Source organism: Ornithodoros turicata, chromosome 5 (genome assembly GCF_037126465.1).
Source record: "Ornithodoros turicata isolate Travis chromosome 5, ASM3712646v1, whole genome shotgun sequence".
In the NCBI taxonomy this organism is placed as follows: Eukaryota; Metazoa; Arthropoda; class Arachnida; order Ixodida; family Argasidae; genus Ornithodoros; species Ornithodoros turicata.
The window spans coordinates 56,932,871-56,956,139 of NC_088205.1; the positions used below are offsets into that span (position 1 = coordinate 56,932,871).

At 46.3% G+C, this 23,269-nt stretch overlaps 2 protein-coding genes across 3 annotated transcripts in view; one reads left to right on the plus strand and one right to left on the minus strand.

Moving 5' to 3' along the window:
* Nucleotides 1-8,305: 8,305 nt before the first annotated feature.
* LOC135395879 (putative nuclease HARBI1) lies at nt 8,306-11,020 on the minus strand. The gene is made up of 5 exons (XM_064626966.1): nt 10,712-11,020; nt 9,733-10,002; nt 9,537-9,649; nt 9,308-9,443; nt 8,306-8,697 (listed from the first exon to the last, which is right to left on the minus strand). The coding sequence occupies exons 1-5, from the start codon at nt 10,896-10,898 to the stop codon at nt 8,306-8,308; spliced, it is 1,098 nt and encodes a 365-aa protein (XP_064483036.1). The 5' UTR covers nt 10,899-11,020.
* Nucleotides 11,021-12,159: 1,139 nt separating this feature from the next.
* Nucleotides 12,160-23,269, plus strand: part of LOC135396064 (sister chromatid cohesion protein PDS5 homolog B-A-like) — a 131,130-nt gene continuing 120,020 nt past the window's right edge. For both annotated transcript variants that reach the window (XM_064627108.1, XM_064627109.1), the window contains exons 1-2: nt 12,160-12,212; nt 12,407-12,485. In XM_064627108.1, the coding sequence (XP_064483178.1) occupies nt 12,172-12,212; nt 12,407-12,485 (120 nt within the window). In that variant the 5' untranslated portion in view covers nt 12,160-12,171. The remainder of the gene's footprint in view (nt 12,213-12,406; nt 12,486-23,269) is intronic.

Consider the following 23,269-nt stretch of genomic DNA (forward strand, 5'->3'; position numbering starts at 1 on the left):
TTCGAAGCAGTTTTTTATCACATCTTCCCATGACTTATGGTATCGAGTACAAAATCTGTCCATCTTTTCAATGTAGAGCAATTGTCTCCATTTTTCAAGTGCACATCTACACTTAATTAAACGCATATCTATGTTTATTTTATTGATTAAAATTTTATTATCTTGTTTAGAGTGCTATAATCTCCACCTGTCATGAGAATTATTGTTTTGATTTTGTTTCAAGTATTCACTCGACTGATATTCTATGAGTTGTGAACTTACCGCTCGAAATAATTATTGTCTTGTATTTGTTTCAATTGTTCACTCGATTGACATAAGTAAGTACCTCTAAGATGGGAATGCCTCATAACTCAGAGTTGCATTTCACATTTGATATTTCTGTGTGGTTCATTAGAAATTTCTGTTGCAAGATATTACAAAAATTGACGTAATTAAATTTGTTTCTCGTTTTTGATAGAGTATCGTTGCTACCAATTAATAATTTGGACTTTCTCCACATCTTCAATAACAATATCGCATCTCTACAAACTTAGCCGACTTGTCAACCACTTTGACAAAAGATTTCCGTTTCAGGGAAAGGATGCGAAAAGATAGTGACCCCCGCGAGTGATATCGACATCTATTTGCGCTGCACAATAAAATATATCGCCTTTGAACTCTCTCTTATCTGACCTCTAGAGCGTTCTGTTTGCTGGACGAAGGAATATAGCCCCCAATCCTTTGAGTGATAAAGCATGCGCAGTGCTTTGGCCATATAGATAGAGACAAAGTCTCCCGGCTTTCAGGAAAAGAGTGAAAACAGTGCATATTTCCTACGTCTTGGATACCTCCATTAAGGTTCGTAGTGTTTGTTAGAATGAAAGTTGTATATTGGTTGATTTTATGATGGTTCAATGATAGATTATTTTCCTCTGTTGTTGTTTACGTGTCGCCGCGTGTTCCTGTCTTCTTCAGCGTTAAGTCTGTGCTATTTCGCCTTTGATAGATTGATTAGCTATTATTCCTCTATGTGTTGGATGGTGCGCAGGTTTGGCTCTCTATTAATTGTAGCTGTTGATTGTGTTGTTTCTCATTATTTCCTTACGTCTATGCTATTCACTTAATAAGAAATTAAAAGTTGAGTAATGTTGGCATATGAAACTGAGATTCCCTATTGCGCTCGAAATGTTATGACAGATATTCACGCTATTGCAATGATGGTTCTCACGTCTCAGACTTTTTATAATATAACTTGTAATTTGATTGTAATCGTATTGATTAAGAATATCTTCTTTGTAGTGGTATTGATTTTATTTCCTCTTGTGTTCTTGTCGTTCGTGTTCTGTTTGTTGGCTAGGAGCGTGCTATGTGGTGAAGTTCATTTTTAACATGTCTATTTTCTGATGAGTTTGATTTTTTCTTCTGATTTTCTGAATGATAGATTACTCTGTTGTTTTGATTAGGAATATTTTCTTTGTAGTGGTATAGATTTTATTTCCTCTTGTGTTCGTGTCGCTCTTTGTTCTGTTTGTTGGCTAGGAGCGTGCTATGCGGTGAAGTGGAATATCTTCTTTGTATTGGTATAGATTTTATTTCATCTTGTGTTCGTGTCGTTCTTTGTTCTGTTTGTTGGCTAGGAGCGTGCTATGTGGTGAAGTGCAATATCTTCTTTGTATTGGCATATATTTTATTTCCTCTTGTGTTCGTGTCGTTCTTTGTTCTGTTTGTTAGCTAGGAGCGTGCTATGTGGTGAAGTTCATTTTTAATATGTCTATTTCCTGATGAGTTTGATTTTTTTAACTTTCTGAATGATAGATTACTATGTTGTTTTGATTAACCGATGTAGTGGTATAGATTTTATTTCCTCTTGTGTTCGTGTCCCATAGTCCTCCAGAGTCTCTGCTGTTCACATTTAACTGCATACAACCATCAAAACTTCCCGCTATTGCACTGATGGTTCTCACGTATAGGAATATTAGACGTTTTATAATACAATTTGTAATTTTGGTTGTAATCGTATTGATTAAGAATATCTTCTTTGATTAAATGCGCTATCAATTCTGATTCATTGAAAACTTGTGATTACTGTTAATAAAAATATTGTGTTTGATTTGTGATACCTATTCAATGCTAATGTATCATACCTGTAATAAGTATATTCTTTGTTACGTGTATTGTGTTCCTTCTATTTCAGATTTTTGGCTAAGTTTTTCCCATTCACGTAGAGTCATAACATAATTCCTAATGACTTTAATAAATATATTTTCACTTGTACTTTTGTGTATGCCTATCCTTTGCATGTAAACTGCACACCTGTTGTAGCTGGAAAAATTGCGATTCAAGTCGACTAAGGCTGAAAAATGACGAAAGTCGGCGACCCAGGCTGAAAAATGACGAAAGTCGGCGGCCCGGGCTGAATGGTAAACGCGCACGCAGCCCTCCGGCCACGCGACGCCCAAGTAGGAAAATTGTGAAAGAAGTCAGCCCAGGGTGAAGGGTAAGCACGCACGCAGCCCTCCGGTCACGCTCCGCCCACCACAGCAGCCCTCCACCCGAGCATCGCCCACCTGTCACGGGAAGGAAGTCGGCCCAAGTAGGAAAATGGTGAAAGAAGTCAGCACAGGGTGAATGGTAAGAGCGCACGCAGCCCTCCGGTCACGCTCCGCCCACCTGTCGCGGGAAGGAATTCGGCCCAAGTAGGAAAATGGTGGAAGAAGTCAGCCCAGGGTGAATGGTAAGCGCGCACGCAGCCCTCCGGTCACGCTCCGGCCACCAGAGCAACCCTCCACCCGAGCACCGCCCTGTTACAGTTGGTGAAGGTTTTTCGGCTGGGTTTTTCTCCTGCACCTGATTGGCAGCACAATTCCCAGCACTATTGGCTCTAATAAATATATCTCAACTTGAATGTCATTAATAAATATATTTTCGCTTGTCCTTTTTTGTGTATGACCCTTCTTTGCATGTCTCTGCATGTAAACCGCTCACCTGCTGTATCGGCAAAATATGTGAAGTCGGCCAAAGAAGTCTGCCCAGGCTGAAAAATGTGAGAGGGTAAGCACGCATGCAGCACTCCCCCGCTGATAATCACGTGGACAACCCTCCGCACACGCGCCGCGCAGGGAAAAATACGCGCAGGGCTCAGGGCAGGGATTCTGTAGTTTCGCCACCCTGTAGTTTAACACAAGTCATATACTACTCACGTAAACAAACACAAACACGAAGGCTCAAGGTTTGTGTTTGTTTACGTGTCTTGCCCATCGCTCAGGCTTGCCTATCATGGGATTTATCCACCAGCTGAGCCTGCATTTACGCCATTCTGTCATATGAAGTAACTTTTCCGTGGTCATCACCTGATTTCTTTAATGGGCAATCGACTAGCGCTCATACTCAGTGCTGGCAGCCTTCGTTTATAATACCATCTCTGTATGTATTGCCCATATTACCATTCATACTATCCGATCACATTTGTACGTCGGCATATAGCAGGTATGCGCAAGTACAACAATACGAAGAGGAACTTGTGGTGGCCCGTGTGTGATGACGAAGACGTGCCTCTGCTGCCACGCGCTACGGCGCTGGCACGGCAGTTCTACCGGCACCGTCCTAGCGTGAGGCCACGCACATCTGCCCGCTGGGACATTCCATCATCGCCGGTCAGGACTCATGTAGAGGAACACCACCTCCTCTACAAACTAAAAAACTCCATAATCTGTCAGTACAGACGCCAGTAACTTGTGAAAACAATAAATACAGCGTAAATATATAGCAACAAAATAAAAGTAACAAAGTAGTCATATAGCAATAGGAGACAAGCGAAAAGACGTGAGTGCCCGAATCGAACTCCAGACCTTTGGTCTCAAAGTCCGACACTTTACCTCTCAACAAACAGCTCAGGGGAGCGTGCCGCCTTAAACTCGCAACCTCGATCGTGCACAATGGGGATTATTTCGGAGTCGGAGGCGAACTGCATGATAAGGCACGGCGAGCGTGGCGCCATCTGGTCCCCGACTGGTATGGCCCAATGACACCGTTCTACGTGCACGAGAGGAAAGGGAAAAGCTGAGGGGCTGCGCGAAAGACTGACCTACTTGCATGGCGTATTGGGCAATCTGAGAAATTTCAGGGGGGGGGGGGGTATAGCAAAAAACCAGGGAGGATGTACACCTCCCCTGAGCGTTGTATGGTAATCCGTGTTTATCACGGTTAAAACTGGCACTCCTGTTCGTTCCCTGATGCGTCAGCCATGGCTGGCACTCCTCTGAGAGCTGCTGCTCAACCGGCAACGGATTTCGTTCTTTCTTTTATTGTACGCTTGAGAGCTCCGGGATTGCTGCGTTCTCGAGACGCGCGAGCAGGTTGTTACGTAGTACCTTTTCGTATTTCACGCGCTTTATTTATTTATTTTTGTTGCAGAAAAAATAAAATGAAATGACGCTGTACTACTTTGCACACCTCGACCCTAAGATGTATAATTAGCAAATTAATTATGCGCAATTACTTAGTTGGGCACAAAGTAAAAAGTACTCTGAACAACATTCAATAAGTTTCACTTGCGTAGTGCGCTCCGTCTATTTTTGAAGTTGGTGCATTTTAGTTGGGACACCCTGTATAAGAATGATACTGAGACAGTTGTGTAATTACTAATTATTGCTATGTAATAATTACTATTAGAATGTAATAAATAATAATTGAGAGTAGATTTACATGTAAGGTAGGTCGGCCTATTTGTGTGGCAACTTGCTGCACGTGCCTCAAGGTAGGACTGAGGATAATTTCGACCACACGGGCGCCGGAAACTCCGACACGCGGTGCTGCAAGCTATGTTTACCTCCTCCACATTGCTGATGCAGAATGAGCTTGACATGGTAGAATGCGCACTAAAACACGGACTAGAAGAACACGACAATACCAGCGCTACTCACAACGCTATTTTTATGTGACCAAAAGACACACTCGCGCACATCGCGACGCCACCTACGGCAGCAACAGCCTCAATCAGGGTCATCCCAAACAGAGATAAGTGGCCTCCATGCGCTGCTATCAAGGAAGGAAATCTCCCTCTCCGATAATGTTACCGATGCCTGACTCACGCACTTAACGCCCATCTTACTGATAGCATAGGCCTGTACTATTTCCCTAGTCAAGGCATTAGATGACACAGCAACAACTACAGTGTCTTGAAAAATCGGGTTGCACCTACATCTACTACAATGCAGCGCAAGATGACCAGAGGGTGTGCCTCCCAAGGATGAAGCATGCTCTCTGAGCCTTATATTGACGCACCGACCCGTCTGGCCTATATAAAATCGACCACATGAGAGGGGGATACTGTAGACCACGCTTAGCCTACAGGACACAAATGGCTTAACATGATTGACACCACATATAGGCTTCCGTGCAGGGGACTTGACAATCGCCGATAACCTGCTCAGCGTAAAGGGAGCTGAAAACAGCACATTAACCCCATAACGTTCCCCCACCTTCTTTAGGTTATGAGACACAGGGTGAACATACGGGACGACAAGGAACTTCTTACGCCTAGACTCTCCCTCCTGGGGCGCGTTGTTCACGTTTCTCCCGCATCGTCTTTCGTGTCGTCTTTGGTCATCGTCTCACCGTCTCTTCCGTGAGACGAAAGACCATGCAGCGCAAGCAACAAGTGTGATTGCGCGTGGTCGTCTTCGTTCTCCTCGCACCGAGACTAACAGACGCTACTCTCGGCACCGGACGCCGCAGGACACCTTGTGGAAAGGCACATTTTATACAGTCACGTAATAAAAGGAGCTGTTTATGATATATTACTCTGTCTTTTTCCTAGACTAGCATAAACTTGTAGCGAGTACGAGCTACAAGCCTCATCGTAAAATTGAAATAATCTTTGTTAGCAGAGACACCGTCATTCGGGAGGCGCGCGTTTTTCAAATTCAACACTGTCGTCTGCTATCGACTGACGTGCGCTCGGATCTTTTGCTCTTTTTATATACATTGCGCTGCCTATTTTAAGTTTTATTCCTATAGTGTTTCCTGTGGAAACACTTGCAGCATTTATCCTCACCTTTCTGGAAGCAGCTAGGTTGTTGGAGTCGGAGGTAGCAAAGAATCGTCCTTCAATTTACAGACATGTCAATGTCTGAAGCGCAGAAGCTGCAGCTGCTCGCGTTTATGGAGCAGAATCGGGAGCTATGCAACAATAGAAGTTTCATGCCCGGTGAAACGAAGAACGATAGGAAGAAAAAGTGGGAAGAGATCGCTGTAGCCCTAAACTCTCTAGGGGGACTGGTGAAAGACGCAGTTGGGTGGCAGGGACTATGGAAGCAGTGGAGATACCGTGTGCGAAAAACGGTGCGCGCCAACATAATTGGCATTTGTGGTACGGGTGGCGGCGGCGGCGCTATTGTAAACCCCGGCACAGAGCCCGGCGAGGAGACAACAACACGCGTCGTCGATATCGCAGGGTCCTTGCGTGGTTTCGACGCCCGTGTCATGGCCCTTGTAGGCTGGGACACCGTATCGGGCGCAGCAGGAGCTGCACGACTAAGTATGGCGGGCAACGTTACACAAGTGGTAAGAAAAAGTTACTCTAGATAAAGCTAGCCTTCCAACGAATTCGTTACGTTTACCTACACAGCCAGTGTCAGAACAAGCTGACCAACCAGAGACCGAAAGAGACAATGGCAGTGTCCCAGCAGCAACAGGCCCTACGGTGAGGAATTGCGTAACTTCTTTGCCTATCCATATAACTTAACGAGCAAACTGTCACAGGTGCTTCACTACACCGATGCTGCAGTAGCAAGCACTTCTGCAGCTGCACACCAGCAGGAAACTGAGGCTACCGCAGCAGCAGTGCCAGACGTATCAGGCACACAGCGTGGTACAATAGGGCCATGCCGAAGGAGGAGGCGGCGAGTCCCCGCACCAATAGCAAATCGCATTCTGGAGGTGCAGGAGCGGATTGCTGCTGAAATAACGCAGCTCCGGGAGGTAAGGAAGTGGCCAGATACAGTTGACGCAGCACAGGTGCAGTGCTGGTGAAATCAATTAGAATCAGTTAATCAGTTAGAGTCAATTAAGTGAACATATTTACTTCAATTGAATAATCAAAAGTGAAAGTTTACACATAAACCCAAACGACAGTAAATGCACTTTTTTAAATTCCATACCTGTGAAGCTTCATGGTCATCACAAACTCATCATCCAAAACACATACATATACAAAGAAAGATTACATGGGGAAGGGCTGTTAGATTGTTTGCTTTCGCTTGTGTGCAGATCATCACTCCAATGGCTCAAGCCGTGACAGAGTACTTCAGGTACAAGATTGAAAATGAAAGGAACGCCAACAATAATATCTAAGGTGGGTCATTCTTTGTATTACTACTTATGCATCTTCATTGCAGTTTAATACTCAAAGTCTCCCCGTGAAATACTGGTGGGAAATGTTGCAAGAGACACTGTTTTCATGTGAAATATATTTTTCATTTGGAACGACAAGAGCCAATGAAAATATTTTGCAAAATATGAAGTTTTGGAGTATATGGAAAACATATACAAATTGTAAACATAACACAGTTACATAACTTTGCACATTTCTTGTTAACGTGAAAAACACAAAATCAGTAAGAGAAATAACATTCACAGTGACCAAAAAGAATTAATAGTAAACAGAATAGTGAGTGCAATACGTTACAGCACCTGTGAAAAGAAGACACAATGACAACAAATACACTTAATGGAATCACATGGTCAAACTGAGGAACTCAGCATACTCTTAATTTCTGACAACCGCTTTTGTGGTGTTTTGAGGGTGTCTACCAACCTGGAAACGCAGGACTTGTCAGGGAATTTTCATGTGACTGGGAAACTCAGGAAAATTGGCAAAAATCAGTTGAAGCCAAGCGAAATTGAACCTTTGTATGCAATAAGGGGATAAGTCGAAAAATCTCAAACAGAGAAAACGGGCCTGATTTGATTGTCTGTCTCATTGACGCACATGCATTTCCCATTCCTTACCCTCCTGTAGCGTGCCAATAAATTGCAATACGATCCTAAATTTTCTTTGGCAGATACATACTGGTATGTAGATGTCATTGCAGCAAGAATAGTAAAAGCGGGATAAGTTCCCTTTTGTTTTGGTCAGGATTTTCCTTGAAAGGGGAAGTGAAAACGTGAAAATGTCAGGCAATTTGAAGGCTGCAAGTTGGTAGACACCTTGGTTGCACCATGGTTTTGGTGGAAATCAATCCTAAATAAAATGTCACAAAGTCCTTTAAATTAGAATGTACGAATTAGAAATTATGTGGTCCCTGTACTTTTATGCCATACACATTTAAAAATATCTGTTAACAACTTGTTGCCTACGGTGCACTGCCTGAGCAGTCAGTGATGCACTGCTCTCTACATCATCCCATTCGTCCTCGGGAGCAGCAGGAGGATCGGGATCGGCGCCTTCATCTTCGTGTTCAGGATCTTGCAAATTGTAGTCAATGCACATATTATGCAAAACTGCACATGCAGTGATAATATTGCATGCCCTGTCAGGTGCAAAGTGCAAGGTCCTGTAGCGATGCAGACAGCGGAAGCGCATCTTCAGAACTCCAAAACACTGTTCAATTCGAACCCGGGTCTTGCAGTGGGCTTTGTTGTATGCCTGGTCCTTCTGTGTTGCAGGAGGACGAACAGGAGTCAAGAGCCACGGTTCAAGAGGGTACCCCAGATCTCCTGCACAGAAGAGAGGAAGCTATAGTTACTGAAATTGTTTGATGGATGTTAAACTTGTGAGCTCATGACATCAGTAGACAAACTGTTCTGAAAAATATTTAATATTTATGTAGTTTCTATAAAATAAACCTGACCTGCACCTTCCCATGGAAGGTGTGCCTATTTACTCTGTGAATATACCAATTCCGAAGTCGTCTAATTCTGCAGTTAATACATCTGCTGTATGCAATGATGTATACAACAACAGCATCAAATACTTTTATGTTGACGTGTACACAAAGCATGCTACTCTACTAAAAAATTCAAAACCATGCTGCATATCTGTTTCCATATTGGCCTCTACTTCTAGTAAAACCAGCGGTATGGCCGAGCAGGTTAAGGCCTCCCGTTCATTGGTAATAACGGAGGTTGTGCTGAAGACTGGGAGGTTTGAATCCTACCACAGGCTGTGATGTCTGAAGTTTTCCTTGGGAGTTCCCGAAGACACAGTTCCCCCCCGATGTCGGCCCAGGATGCATACTAACCCCCCTGTCCCCCACTTCTTCCTGCTTACTATAAGTGCACTTCTGAGGACCATTACTGAAGCAGTTGAGACAAATGTTCCACATACCTAACAGCCACTCGCCCTCAGCAAATGTCGTCGGTGCTCGCAGACGGACTTCGCACATGCTCCACACTGAGGAGTCGTGGCAGCTCCCTGGGTACGTGGCGTCAATGTGGAGAAATCTGCGATTGGCATCACAGATCTGCAAATAACATAATTTAGGCAGCCAAATTTGAATAAAAGCTCAGCACGTTGTCACTGTCATAGCAACTCTAAATCAGAATCACACTCTCACCCCTAGCACGTTGAGGGCATGGTATCCCTTGTGGGAATAATAATTCCCATCAACAAAGCGGGGGTCACTGCGACTCGGGGCGATGATGGCTATTGCAGTACCGTCAATTGCACCTGCATGATAAGAACAGCACCTGTCATTTATTTAAGAAACATCATATGAACACCAATGTAAAAGGACTGTCATTTAAATTTACCAAGGCATCCGGGTATCCCTGCTATGGCATAGAAGTCCCGTTTGATGGCCACCTTCTCTTCTGTGGATGCCGGGAACTTCAGATATCTCTGTCCCAAATTTTTTATTATGGCTAGGCTGACAGCATGGATAGCCTCGGAGACCGGGCGCTTTGTAGTGGCGATGAATTCATCACTGGCGATGTTGTCCAGGAATGCTCCTGTTGCATAAAATCTGAGCGCCATCAGGACCCTCTGCTCCACCGACAGAGTTGTGCTGCGCCACTGCTGGGCTATAAGTGGAGACTTATTTCAGAATGATCCCAAAAACTTGGCTGTTCATAATTACTTATCTATTAGCTTTTCAAGCACTTCCTCTTGGAATCGCAACGCAATGATCAAAGCAAAACCTGCTGTTACGCGAGTGTAGGCTGTTGTTTTATTGTTTTCTTATTCCTGTCAACTGGAACCAGAACATCAGGGAAATAATGCTAATGATGTGCAGATTTTTACCGCTTTATTGCGATAGCTGACGTACAACCAAACCTCATGAATGCTCCGAAGTTATATTTCCCTTACATTTATCGCAGTGCTGTCGGTTTTCACTGCACAGGCTCAGTTTCACCAACGTCAGTTTAGCCACATTCAAACAGAGATTAGGTTCACTCAGACTTAGTCGTTCTGTGGTCCGCACTGTAATATCAGCTGACGGCATTTTCCTGGAATCTTCGCGAATACTAGCATTCATGATGCAGAACTGAAGGATAACTTGAAGTTTAGGACCTGTTACGACTTGCTTAAAGACTCCGTGTTACGATTGGACTCCCTTCCGTCAACACTGACTAAAGTTACTGGAATTCACCTTGCGTCCTTGTCAATTCGTTTCAAAAGAGCCTCGCCGTCTTTGAAACCCGTTAATGAAACCGTGCACTGCTCTCGGGTTGTATTGTAGCCGACGTTGGTGAAACACGTCCTATATTAAAACACACAAAAGAAACTCACATCGGCGTAAGTCATCAGCAACGGCGTCGCACACCTCCCGGGCAGCAGCCTTCGATAACCGAAAATGGCCGATGAACTCCTCTTCTGTCACACTGCTGTCGAAGGCATCGCGGTGTTCACGAAAATGTCGCGAAGATTCGCTGTCGCTGACCCCTTCGTCAGCAAGAAAGGCGTAGAGTTCCGCCATGTTTCCTCGATGTGACGACGCTGACGACCAAAGACTCAAATTCTTGCGTCTCACGCGCTGCGTCTCCTCGCGACCACAAATTAGTCACGCCATGACCATGGCAGAGTGGCGAGCAAGCTGCCTCTTAGCGGAAGAGACGAATGGCTCCACGTGACCGCGCCGTTGGCATGGCAACGAAGACCAAAGACGACGCGCGGGTGCCGTGAGCAACCCGCCCCTGGTTAGTAGCAGTTTGACCCTTAGACACCCTCAATAACTTGCCACAGACACTCTGGAGCAAAGACACGGGGTACCCGTTCTGAAGAATGCAGTCACACTGCTGAGTGTACGCTTCAGCAGCCTTGTGCAAGCATGACTTATTAAGAGCTGCAACAATACAAGACCTAACAATTCCTCTTTTAACAATCTTAGAATGCCCTGATTCAAAAGGCAGCAACGCCTTTTTCGACCTTGGGGAAAAACCCCAGCACAGGTGATCCTTACTAGAACACAACCTAAGATCTAAAAACCTGAGAACCCCTTCCACAGCAACTTCGCTCGTGAACTTCAGGCCAACACCGAAGCGATGACACACATCAATCACCTGCCGAGCCCTGTCCTCACAGATGTGCACCTCCCCCAAAGCATCAAGCGGCAAAAGCACCACAAGTTATTGAGGGTGTCGAAGGTTCAAACTACTACTGACCAGAAGGGAGAGTCTAGGCGTAAGAAGTTCCTTGTCGTCCCGTATGTTCATTCTGTGTCTCATAACCTAAAGAAGGTGGGGGAACGTTTTGGGGTTAATGTGCTGTTTTCAGCTCCCTTTAAGCTGAGCAGGTTATCGGCGATTGTCAAGTCCCGTGCACGGAAGCCTATATGTGGTGTCAATCATGTTAAGCCATTTGTGTCCTGTAGGCTAGGTGTGGTCTACAGCATCCCCCTCTCATGTGGTCGATTTTATATAGGCCAGACCGGTCGGTGCGTCAATATAAGGCTCAGAGAGCATGCTTCATCCTTGGGAGGCACACCCTCTGGTCATCTTGCGCTGCATTGCAGTAGATGTGGGTGCAACCCGATTTTTCAAGACACAGTAGTTGTTGCTGTGTCATCTAATGCCTTGACTAGAGAGTAGAGGCCTATGCTATCAGTAAGATGGGCGTTAAGTGCGTGAGTCAGGCATCGGTAACATTATCGGAGAGGGAGATTTTCTTCCTTGATAGCAGGGCATGGAGGCCACTTATCTCTGTTTGGGATGACCCTGATTGAGGCTGTTGCTGCCGTAGGTGGCGTCGCGATGTGCGCGAGTGTGTCTTTTGGTCACATAAAAATAGAGTTGTGAGTAGCACTGGTATTGTCGTCTTCTTCTAGTCCGTGTTTTTGTGCGCTTTCTACCATGTCGTATGCTTACCAACTAGCCCAACGTTGTTTGTTGTTGAATGCTAGTAAAACCCAACATGCTTCGCTGTACTTCACATGACGCGCTCATGTTGTCTAGGATACTAAACTGACGGAAATATTTCAACCCGCAGGGCAAGAGCTATGGACGTCCCCTACCCACACCAAGTACGCCCCAGGATGTCAGATGAACAGCTTCATCCCATGCTCACGGTGGGTTTTCACGGTGCTACTATTACCTGACGTCATCTGGCGCGCATGTAGAATAAATTGCTCTTTAAAGCTTGCTGGCTAGGGAATTTTAGGCTTCAGCAGGTTGTCTCAGTTGGGATCAAAGCGCAGGCAGTTGAAAGCGGTGCTACAGGGCAATAGTTCTCTCCTCCCCTCCCCTCTCTTGGAATCTCTCCCCCTTGACGTTTCCTTACCGGTTCGCTCTTTGAATCAGGAGCGATATCATCCCAGCTGATTACGGGGTAACAAAGATGGTCAGCGCACTGCATTTTGGTGTAAACTTGATGTGGTATAAAAGCTTGAGCTCGTATAGCGAAAACAGTCGATTCCCCCAACAGCCCTAGAGTTACCTCTACATTGGAGAGTATGCATCTCTCACGCAGCAAGCTCGCATTTAAATTCATGCGCTCGACACAGATCCTTATACATTCCGAAAGCTTTAGTGCCCAAACAGTCCGGTGCACCACAAAGTTGATTGGATTGGATTGGATTGGAAAAAGAAAGAAAAATATGGAGAGGTTAGTCCCGACGCAGTCAGAACTGGCTACTCCAAAACGCATTTGTGGGTGAAAAAAAGAAGAAGATGAGCTAGGAAAAAGAGCAGAATAAACAAACAAACAAAACCAAAAACAGGGGACAGGAAAGGGGTAGAGTGGGTGTAGCAGGATAAAGCATAAAGGAAAACGGGGGAAAGGAAAGGGGGAGACGACCCTCGCACCGGACGGATTTCTTCAATGTGTTTCTCCCTGTAGAGACCCTTCTTCATTACTTCCCTAACGGGTATAGGCACATTAATACCGCAGGGCTGGCAGTCTTTCGCCAAACGGGATGTATGCCCTCCTGACAATGTCCCGTGTCGCTTGAACAGTTCCGAAATAAAAATGACCCTGTGCCACTGTGTGCTATCCATATAGCCGATGAACATTTTTTAAGTCGAAGTCGCCCAATCAGAGGTATGCGAAGCAGGACAACAGACAGAAGATCGCGAACATAAAATTCCCCTTCGCAGGGCGTTTCTCTCCATCGAACTTCGGATCTTCTTGGTTAAGTTTGAGGAATGAGTTATGTGGTGTGCTTGTCCCTATAGATGGAGCTCGCCTGGGCTCGTTTGCCTATCTATCCTCTCGGGATCAGGGTTCGGAAGAAGTGTCTTCCTCGTTTTATTAGCGCGCGGTTCGCGACCCAGTGCTCATCTTCACCATCAGCCCGCCCTTCTGGAAACAACTGAGTCGGTCCAGATAACGTTTTTGGGTCGGTGGGTGGAATTTGCGTGGGGGTGACGGTGGAAGTTTGTGCGAGGAAGATACGGTACTACGGTGTCGGCTTCGGTTAAGGCAGGCTTCAGGCGATCAGTGGAGATGGTCTCACGGCAGCCGTTGCAGTCGATGGCGAAGTACTTGTCCGTACGCTCCAGTAAACTGTAGGGACCAGCACAGGAGGTTCGCAATGCTTTCCGTAGCGCGTCAGTGCAAATGAAAACTCTGGAGGCGGAACGCAAATGTGGACCTTGCGGGCTGATGGCCCTGGTGAGCGTGGGCTGGAAGTGGGTGAAATCGTTTCGAAGAAATGCGCGGGCAGGCGCAATGTTGTGACGTACACGAGTTCTGATTACGTGTATCCCAGTAGGTCTTCCTTCAATGTGCAGCTTCGACGACAGCTAGCAGGAGGAACTCGTTCCAGTGAGGGGAATTTTCGTATGCCAGTAGGGCAAGCCTTTCACTTTTGTCTCGTGACGTAAAGCCACTAATTATTATTATTATTAGGGCAGCCTTGAGATGTCGATGGAACCGCTCTACGAGGCCGTTTGCGGAGGGATGGTATATGCTGTTGTGGAGCAGCGGTTCGTGCTGAGGAGACGAACAAGCGCTGTAAGCAGTACTTCCGGGTACCAATTGGGTGTGTTAAGGAGGAGCCCCGGGCCGGAGTGTTTCAGGCTCCACTCACTTAACGTGACACAAGCGCCACTCGCGCACCCGGGTGTCTGAGACTCCGAGCCGCTTTTCGCGCTCCCGTTTCATATGTGTGCATGGAAGCAGACGACAAGCGCCCGGGTGCTTGAGATTTTCCGTGACGTACTTCCTGTTGAGCGGCTGCAGGAGTACCTTCCAAGTGTGGGCTCGGAAGCAAAATACGGACTTTCTATGTTACCCGATGCTCCGATTTCAGTATACTGTAATATTTTTATAGCTCACAGTAAATCATTTTTCACCTTTATTCGCTCAAAAATTCTTCTAAAAACACCTTTTTCTATTCCGCAAATGGTGCAAGAAAAGCATTACTAAAGGTGTAATATCGACATACGCCACGTTTTATCCAATGTCGATCATTCATGGTGTAAAGTGGGGCGTTGAAACAGGTGTTTATGCCCAATACAGTATACACCTTTTTTACACCCAATTTGAATTGGGAATATGGTGTTAATAATGGTGTTTTAATTCGTGAGAGAAAAATTGTGCTGGTTTCACAGCTCCGCTCAGCAAGTAATCACATTATAGACGATAACCTGAGTTAAAAACACAGTATTTGACAGGGAAGGATGTCAGGAATTTAGCTGATATCTTTGACTCGTTGCAAGCGTGGTTTCACAAACGCATTCCCGTCACCGTTACAAACGTTTCCTGCCCGACCACATTTAACGAACGTGCCCCAACAAATTGTATTTCAGTATATGATCCATCCGATACGCCAATATAGGCTACTGAGGGTACCCAGGTCTCTTCATGCCTCGGCACTCAAGTTGGTCCCACAGTGTTACCAAACTGACGAGGCGTGCCTGTGACGCATTGCGCTCCGGATGGAACCACGGCTGGAGGTGTGCCGTGTTGGTGCTTGCCAAGCAAGAGCGTCGAACTATATGGCCCGGATTCTCGCTCCGCCCTGAGGGTTAAGTGCACGCGCAGGGGCCCTTCGTCCATTCACGAAGCATGGACAGAAGGGCCCCTTCACGTGCGCTTAACACTCAGGGCGAAGCGAGAATCCGGGCCTATTCTCGGCCACTGGTCTCGGCATGCTGACGCGGAAGCTCGTATTACAGTAGCTATTTGAGAGGGAATATTTGCCAGAAAACAATCCCATCCTAAAAGGTGTTTTCAATAGAATACACCACTTTTAAGGGTGTTTTTGTCTTTAAACGCCCATTTTAAGAGTGTTTTATTACGAATACACTTAACTAAAGGGTGTTTTAGAAAACACCCATCATTCGAGTGTAAAGGCAACACCAAAAAGGTTGCGCCATGGGACAAGCCATTTACACCAAAAAAGTGTAAAGAAGTTTACTGTGCTGTTGTAAGGGAGGAGGTAGATGTAAGGGGACCAGCTGCCGTGGCATAGTGGTTAGCATGATCGCTTTCCACGCCGAGACTGGGAGTTGACACGGGCTCGACTCCTGTCACCGGCTGTGCTGTCTGAGGTTTTTCCTGGGTTTTCCGAAGCCTTTCTAGGCGAATGTCGGCACAGTTCCTCCTGAAGTCGGCCCAGGACGCAAACTAACCCCCCTGTTCCCCACTCCTTCTTGCTGCCCTCTCCCCATCTGTCCACGTCTGTACGCCGCTCATAGCCACAGTTTCTTCGCGGCGCTAACACGGAAGTAAAAAAAAAAGTCTCGTGGGTGACAACGAAGAATAAAGCCTGGTTCCCCTGGGCTGTCGATTTTTAGACCAGGAAACGTTACAATTTGACGCAGTCCAAAAGATTCAAACTATTTGCAATGTGGGTGGAATTTTCCTTTCGGACTCCCACGAGAAGGTCATCGTCGCGGAATATCGGACTCAAGAAGAGGGCCGACAAGATGTGCCCCTGGAGGCTGGTACAGCGGAACTGCTAAAATGCGCCATGGACAAGACTCATTTGGATTCAGGTGCACTGCTGGAAAAGGAGACAGTCAGGGCAATCATGACTGCATGCAGCAATTTTTGAAAAATACCTGATCAAATCTAGGATGCCTGGATTCTGTTTTTGCCAACCAACGCTGACGATGCGGCGACAGAGAATATGATGGCAGTTCTACAACAGCTTGCTCGGACTCAGGAACTCCTTACTAGCCTGTTGACATAAAGACTGGAAGAGTAGAGTATCGCCCCTGGCAATGAAACTCCCCATTCATAATCTCATAATAAAGTTGTTGTTGTTGTTCAAGACTGGAAGACAAGCATAGGTTCGAACGGACAAAACTTGAGCCGTTTGATGGGAAAACAGCCTTCCCAGACACATGGATGGACTTCTATGAGTACGCCTGTGCGAAAAACTTCTGGAAAACTGATGAGGATCGTATAAATAACCTTCATTTCTTCCTGACGGGCATGGCTAAAAAATGGTATGAAATGGTATGATATGCTGGAACATTTAGACTTCCCTGGGATGACTGAAAGAGAAGTTTTCTGGAGTCTTTCGGAGAGAATTGTGTTGACAGGTGGGACCGAGCAATCTTTTATAAATGTCGCTCAGGAAGCCTACTTGATTACTTCCATGACAAATGGAGGCTTCTACAAGTGGCAGACCCCAAGCTGTCGCCGCCTTCTACCACTGCGTAAATCGTCCATTTATGGTCTTCCGAGAGAAATTCAAAAACAGGTACACGTCAAAGCACCGAAGGCGATAGTGGAACTCCTGCAATGCTTGAAGGAACTTTGTGTCAGTGTACCAGGTGCTGAGCCTGCTTCATCGAAAAGGAACAACCCTTGGAATGCCGTCAACCAGCGCAGCTGCCCATCTCGCATTTGCCAGTTGGTGACTGTCGACATGGTTGAAAGTTTCAAACAAGAGCTCTATGAACTAAAGGAATAAAAAAACTAATAAGCAAGGTTACGCAGTCCCACCCTACCACAAAAATGAGGACTGTATTCTTGACTAATAATGGTTTGCTTTACATACCTCTTCTGGTGAATGGTAAGGAAATTGAAGCAGTTGTTGACAGCGGCGCTTCTGTTAATCTTGTAAGCAAGAAAGTCTTGAAACATGGAGAGATTTCTCCAGGCAAAGTAGTACATGTTCAGGGCTATGACGGATAGCGATGATGTTACAGAGACTGGACACAGCTGGAAGTAGTGTACCAGTACATAAACTTCGTTCTCGATGCACTAGTCATGGGCGACGTGCCATACCAGCTTCTGCTCTCGGGCCGCCATAAAAGCTTGTCTGGTCCACTGTGACGAACGCAGAGTAACATGCGAAGACGATGTGCCCAAACTCTTCCCTGAACTGCAACCAGTAGGTAACTATCCTCCTGGCAACATACAAGTTTGAGGTGCCATTCACTCTTAGTGACACCACTGTCGTTCGTAAAAAAACCTACAAAATGTCTCGAGATAAGAAGGATCGGTTAAAGGAAGAACTAAGAGGAATGCTAGAGGCCGGCGTTATTCGGCTGTCCGTGTCGCCATTTGCATCACCAATTACAATTGTTCCTAAGGAAGATTGAAGCCTGCGCCTGAGAACCGATTATGGGTTTATGAAGATGCAGACGGATCTCTACCCGATCCCAACCCGATGCCGAAAATTGATGACATCATTAATGACACCGGTGGTTGCTCAGTTTTTTCACGTATTGGTCTCTCAAACGGGTTCAGGCAGGTTCCGTTGAGAGAGGAGGACAAGAAGTATACAGCGTTTACAACACACTTCGATCTCTGCTGGAAAAACTCGGCTGGATTCGGCCGGAAAGATTCGTCTGGAAAAGCTCCTCACCGTGGTTTCAGAAGATGATGAACTCTGTCTTGGATCCGCACCTGTGAAAGTTCTGCAATGTCTACATTGACGACATTATAATCTCAGCATCCTCAGCGCCATTCTGAGCCAAAGGGTAGGATTGCTCGATGGATTGCCGAGTTACAATTATTTCAGTTTGACGTCACACACAGGCCAGGTCCTGACTTTACCGATTCCAATGCACTTTCGCGCCTGCCGATGTTCCAGTCCAGTTCCCAAGTTCAATTATTTTAAGTTATGGGAAGGGACGGAATGCTTTCAGCACGTTGGAGACAGGTTGCTGGTTCCTGACACCTTGGTGCCAGACGTACTGCACCTGTACCAAGGCAGCCCGGAGTCTGGGGGCCACGACGGGTTCTGGAAGACGTATCAGAGACTACGGCAAAGGTTCTGCTGCAATAACATGAAAAAGCCAACAACAAAGTACGTGAAGTCTTGTCCCAAATGTCAAATGAACAAAGCCAAACTTACACCCACAACTGATCGCGTGACAATAACCCGCCATTCATCGACTCCATTTTAGACTGTACATCGATACTTCGCGGAGCTGAGAAAAAAGTCTGAGGGCAAAGCTAGAGGACGAGTGCACCAGGATGGTCGCACAAAATCTGGGAAAGGAAGATACCAACAGCGTTATAGCTTTGCTGGAACGAGACATGTTTCGCAATACAAAATGTGTGGTGTCAGATAACGGGACTGCGTTTGCAAATAGCGGCCTCCGATCATGGGCTCCGCAAAGAGGCATTACCCTCAGGACGTCGTCACCATACCATCCATCTAGTTATGGACTTGCGGAACGGGCGATTCGAGGTCTGAAGCAATATATCTCCATGTACCCAGAGTTCAGAGGCTGGTGGAAACAGCTGTCTGGAAGCTGCAGTGAATCGTCACAACCGATTATTCACGGCGGGTCTTGGGTGCAGTCCATATTCTGCGGCACGTGGAGCGAGCTGTTATTTGCCAGCAGATATTGAACTGGATATAGCAGACGAGATTGGACTGCGAGAAGACATAAAGACACAAGAGGAATAACGTACCCACAAAGAAGCGATGAAGAGATAATTTAATCGCAGACACGATCCTGGCACACCAGACATTAACGTGCAAAATCTGGTCCTAGTAACGAAGAAGGGTCCTGGTCAACGGTTCTTTTGGAGTGGTTCATTCCGGGTCATACGAACTGCGCGCAGAGATGGTGTCCTCAAAAATGTCATCTACACAAATGATGGTGGAAAGCAGGAACTAGCTGCTGTGGGAAATATTTTAAAGTTTCATCCCAGGATGGATGAGCCTCTTTGATGGATATTGTATGGGAGGCGGTAGAAGTAAGGGGAGTACTATGTTACCCAATATTCCCATTTCGGGAAACTAATATTTTTATAAGTGAACAACTTCCACACGGATATCGGCGGTTATTCGCGTTATTCGCGGAAAATGAAGTGCTTTAATGCAGTCAACTTCACAGTAAATAGCTCCTATGGTGCCTGTTACAAATTCCCATCTTTTACATTTCATTCGCTGTTACAAGGAAAAGTATTCACAACCGCTGCCGCCTCTTCCAACGTTGGTATAGGTTCAAAGTAAGCCGTCTGTGCACTGCATGAGCAGACAACAGGAAGCGGCATCAGCGAGCGAGTAGTGTAGCGCACCAAAGTTGCTTTTCGCTGTTTAGTGGCCGCTCCGGGTGTCTTGTACTCCCGATTTGAGTGCTCCAAAAGAGGGGCGCCTATTTAACGCACATACTGCTTACGACTCCACATTGGGTCGGAACCCGCAGGAGAACTAGCCCTGGCCTGCTTTAAAGGGGCATTAAAATGCAAAAACAAGTTCACTTCAAATTACGTTACATGCTATGTTAATTCCGTACTTGTTATCATAATTCAAAACTTTGATTCCGTTACGAAGCTACAATCAAAATTATACCGGTCTCTTTCTTGCTTCTGTGCAAAGCAGTGAACGACGCTTCAGCTCGTGCGTCAGTGTTTTTAGTTCATGCTGCGCGTGCACGCGAGTGCCACGCCAGCCACGCCATGGAGCAGTCCCGCTGAAAAGCATAGTGCGCGTTGCGAAGCGGACTGGCGTCGCTGTCCGAAGGACGTGTATACGTATAAATGTTGCCAGTGGAACATTCGCGAGAACTGTTGTGGGCTACAATTCAGTGAATTTGTATTAAAAAAATGCAGCAGTGCGCATCATGCCGCACATATACGGAAGGCTACGATGGGACCTGTTCCGATGCTGCCCTGTAGATGTCTATCTTGCGATACTTGAAGATTACACACTCCCAAACTCTGAGAGCCGTCTTGCCCCTTGCGCTTGTCCCATCCTACAGTTGGCAATACGAAACTTTTCTTTCGTTTTTTAATTCTTTACTTGGGGAGTAATGTGCACGAGCTTTGCTTTCTACTTCACACCTATGTGCGTTTGCGCGTATGTATAGTGTGTATGTGTATGGGTGTCTTTTTTTTCTCTTTTTTTGTCTGCTTTTCTTCCCTACAAAGGTGATTTTTCTAGTTCCCTCCTCTAAAAATTTGTCGCAAACTGAATTAGAACATCCCTTTGCAGTGGTATAGCTTGTGTACCCAAGGCGTATAAATTCTTGATCTCCACTAGGGTATAAACTATTTATACCTTTTCGGAAGGTATACATCTATACCCTAAAAGGGAGTTATTGCACGAGCGATTTATACCTCAAAAGGTAAATTTTTCTAACAGTGTACATACTATCATGGTCGAGCGGTGTCGGAGGAGCTCAGAAGCAGCGACTCTTCCGAAGGATAACTCGTTCAGTGTTCCAGAAACGCCCAGGATGCTTCGCGCTACCAAAGCCCCTCGGAGCGCCTTCGTCGTCGTCTACCTTAAGAGTCTACCTTCCCCTTTTTGATGTTAACACGTGCGTTTTCGCGTGCTCACACAACACGCTGTCTTTACATCAAACCAAATGAAATCATAACATTAGTACTGTTTGTAGCCGCTCGGGCTGTTACAGTTCGCATTACTTTGTCCCGCGTTTGGATAGTCCCATTAGAGCTTGTATGGCATGCATCGTCGTTTGGAGATGGTTCTTCGTCCTTCTGGTATGCCCAGGAGAAGTATGGACCGTATATCACCTTGGCTGTAAATTCTGCCATGTGATGCAGCACCAGCGGAGAACCGCACTGGTGTGTTGTTCTACAGCCGAGGTCGTTCCGTATCCCTGCTTCGATGGCTGTATGCTGCCGCACTTATGCTCTGCTCCAGTTTGTATCGTCTTCGATATCTTGGTAGGTGCAACAACGAAGGAGCGAGCGTAGTGGGCATTACAAGTAATTTGCAGTGCAGTTGTCGGCTCATAAAGAGTTGTGCGTGAGAATCCCTGGCGTTGTTCGATGAGCCAGCAGGGCCTCATGTCTGTCTGTATGACCCGTTCTGCCAGCCCGTTGTTTTGCGGCCAGAACAGACTAGAGGTGACATGTCGCACGTCGCTAGAAATTATCTGAAGTTGACCGAGGGAAACTGCAGCCCGTTGTCGGATGGGACGACTTCCGGCATGTCGTAGTAAGGCAAACGTTGCCTGCAGGTGTGCAGTTATGTTCGACGCCTTTGTCATCTTAAGATGTGAGATCTAAAAAAACTTGGAAAATGGTCCACGACTACGATGTAATTCCGTCGATTTGCATAGAAGAGGTCCATGCCCACTACATTTTATGAAATTTCTCTTGTTGCAGAGTTTAGAAATGGTCTCGAAAGGCGTCAGGGAAAATTGGTATCTTCTCGCTGAAAACCTGGGAGACCGGACGAAACTGGGGGGACAGGCACGGACAACGGTGCTTGCAGTGATATTACTTCATGGGTTACAAGCCACTAGAGATATGTGCGCCACTCGATAATAGTTACTTCTGGGACGGTATCGAATTTCTCTGAGGACCAGGAATGTGTGCACGCGGGCGGGTGTAGTGCCGAGCAGTCTCTATTTCACGTAGTACCTCAATCACTGGAAGTTCTCCGTCTTCCGCGAGAACCTGGCGTGTCTCAGTCATTGTTGGGATCCCAAGGCAGCGACGGAGGCTATGAGTGAAATTGGCTCCGAAGTGTATTCACTGAAGGTGTGGCGATACTGTGGATGGCTGGAAAACTGTAAACTACCGTGACCCGCCCAAAACACTATGAACTGCAAGAAGGAAGCGCTGATCGCAGCCCAATCCATCAGATCAGAAAGATCATAAATGACAGAAATCTAGCACTGCGCCTTGGTTTCACGATGCTCAATATGGTGAGCCTATCGAAGATCCGAATCAGTGACCACGCCCGGAAATCGTTGACAACTTACAGGCTCAACTTTCTTGGTACCGAACAACAAACCTTGTTATGGGACATATTGTAGTGGATGAGCCAATTAAACAATGTGCAATTAAGGTACGTTAAGAGAGGGTAGCTAGCATGGTGTAATTAGTTGCCTCTCTGACTGCCAGTCAGAGGGTGTGGGTTCGAATCCCACTGCTGGTGCCTTTTTTCTTCAACTGTCATCATTCAATTTTCGTCATGGGCTTGCGTGTGAACGGAGGTTCGACGCATTTTACTAGCCAAATATCTCTGAGGTCAGCTACATGGGGGTGTTGTTCAATGCCATTTGTAAGCCGCGTAGAATATGGTAGGTCGTGCCTTTCCTTGGGCTGCTGCGCCACCATAGCAACGTTCGTGCATGGCGAGCCCCGCAAGGGATTTGCGTTGTAACGTGTGTCGGCGAGTGCTGACAATAGCGCAATGTCAAGAGTAGAGCGTGCTCTACACCAGCTCGAAGCGTGCCCACGGCTGCGAGAATGCGCTGGTCCTCGCTATGATCCCAGTATAAACACTCAGCGAGTAGCTTACGGCTGCCACCTTCGTTGCGCTCGTTCGCTCGTCGGCGTTGCGCAGTAGTATAAACGGGCCTTAGATTCCGAACAAAAAAAAGAAAAGCTCAAAACCATTAATATGGATAACAAGCACAAGATGTTGCTACGAGTTGACAGTAGTTGCTTGCCAGTTGCGATCTTTCCACGGTCACATCACTTTATGCCGTTCTATGTGCCGAGTAAAGCGGG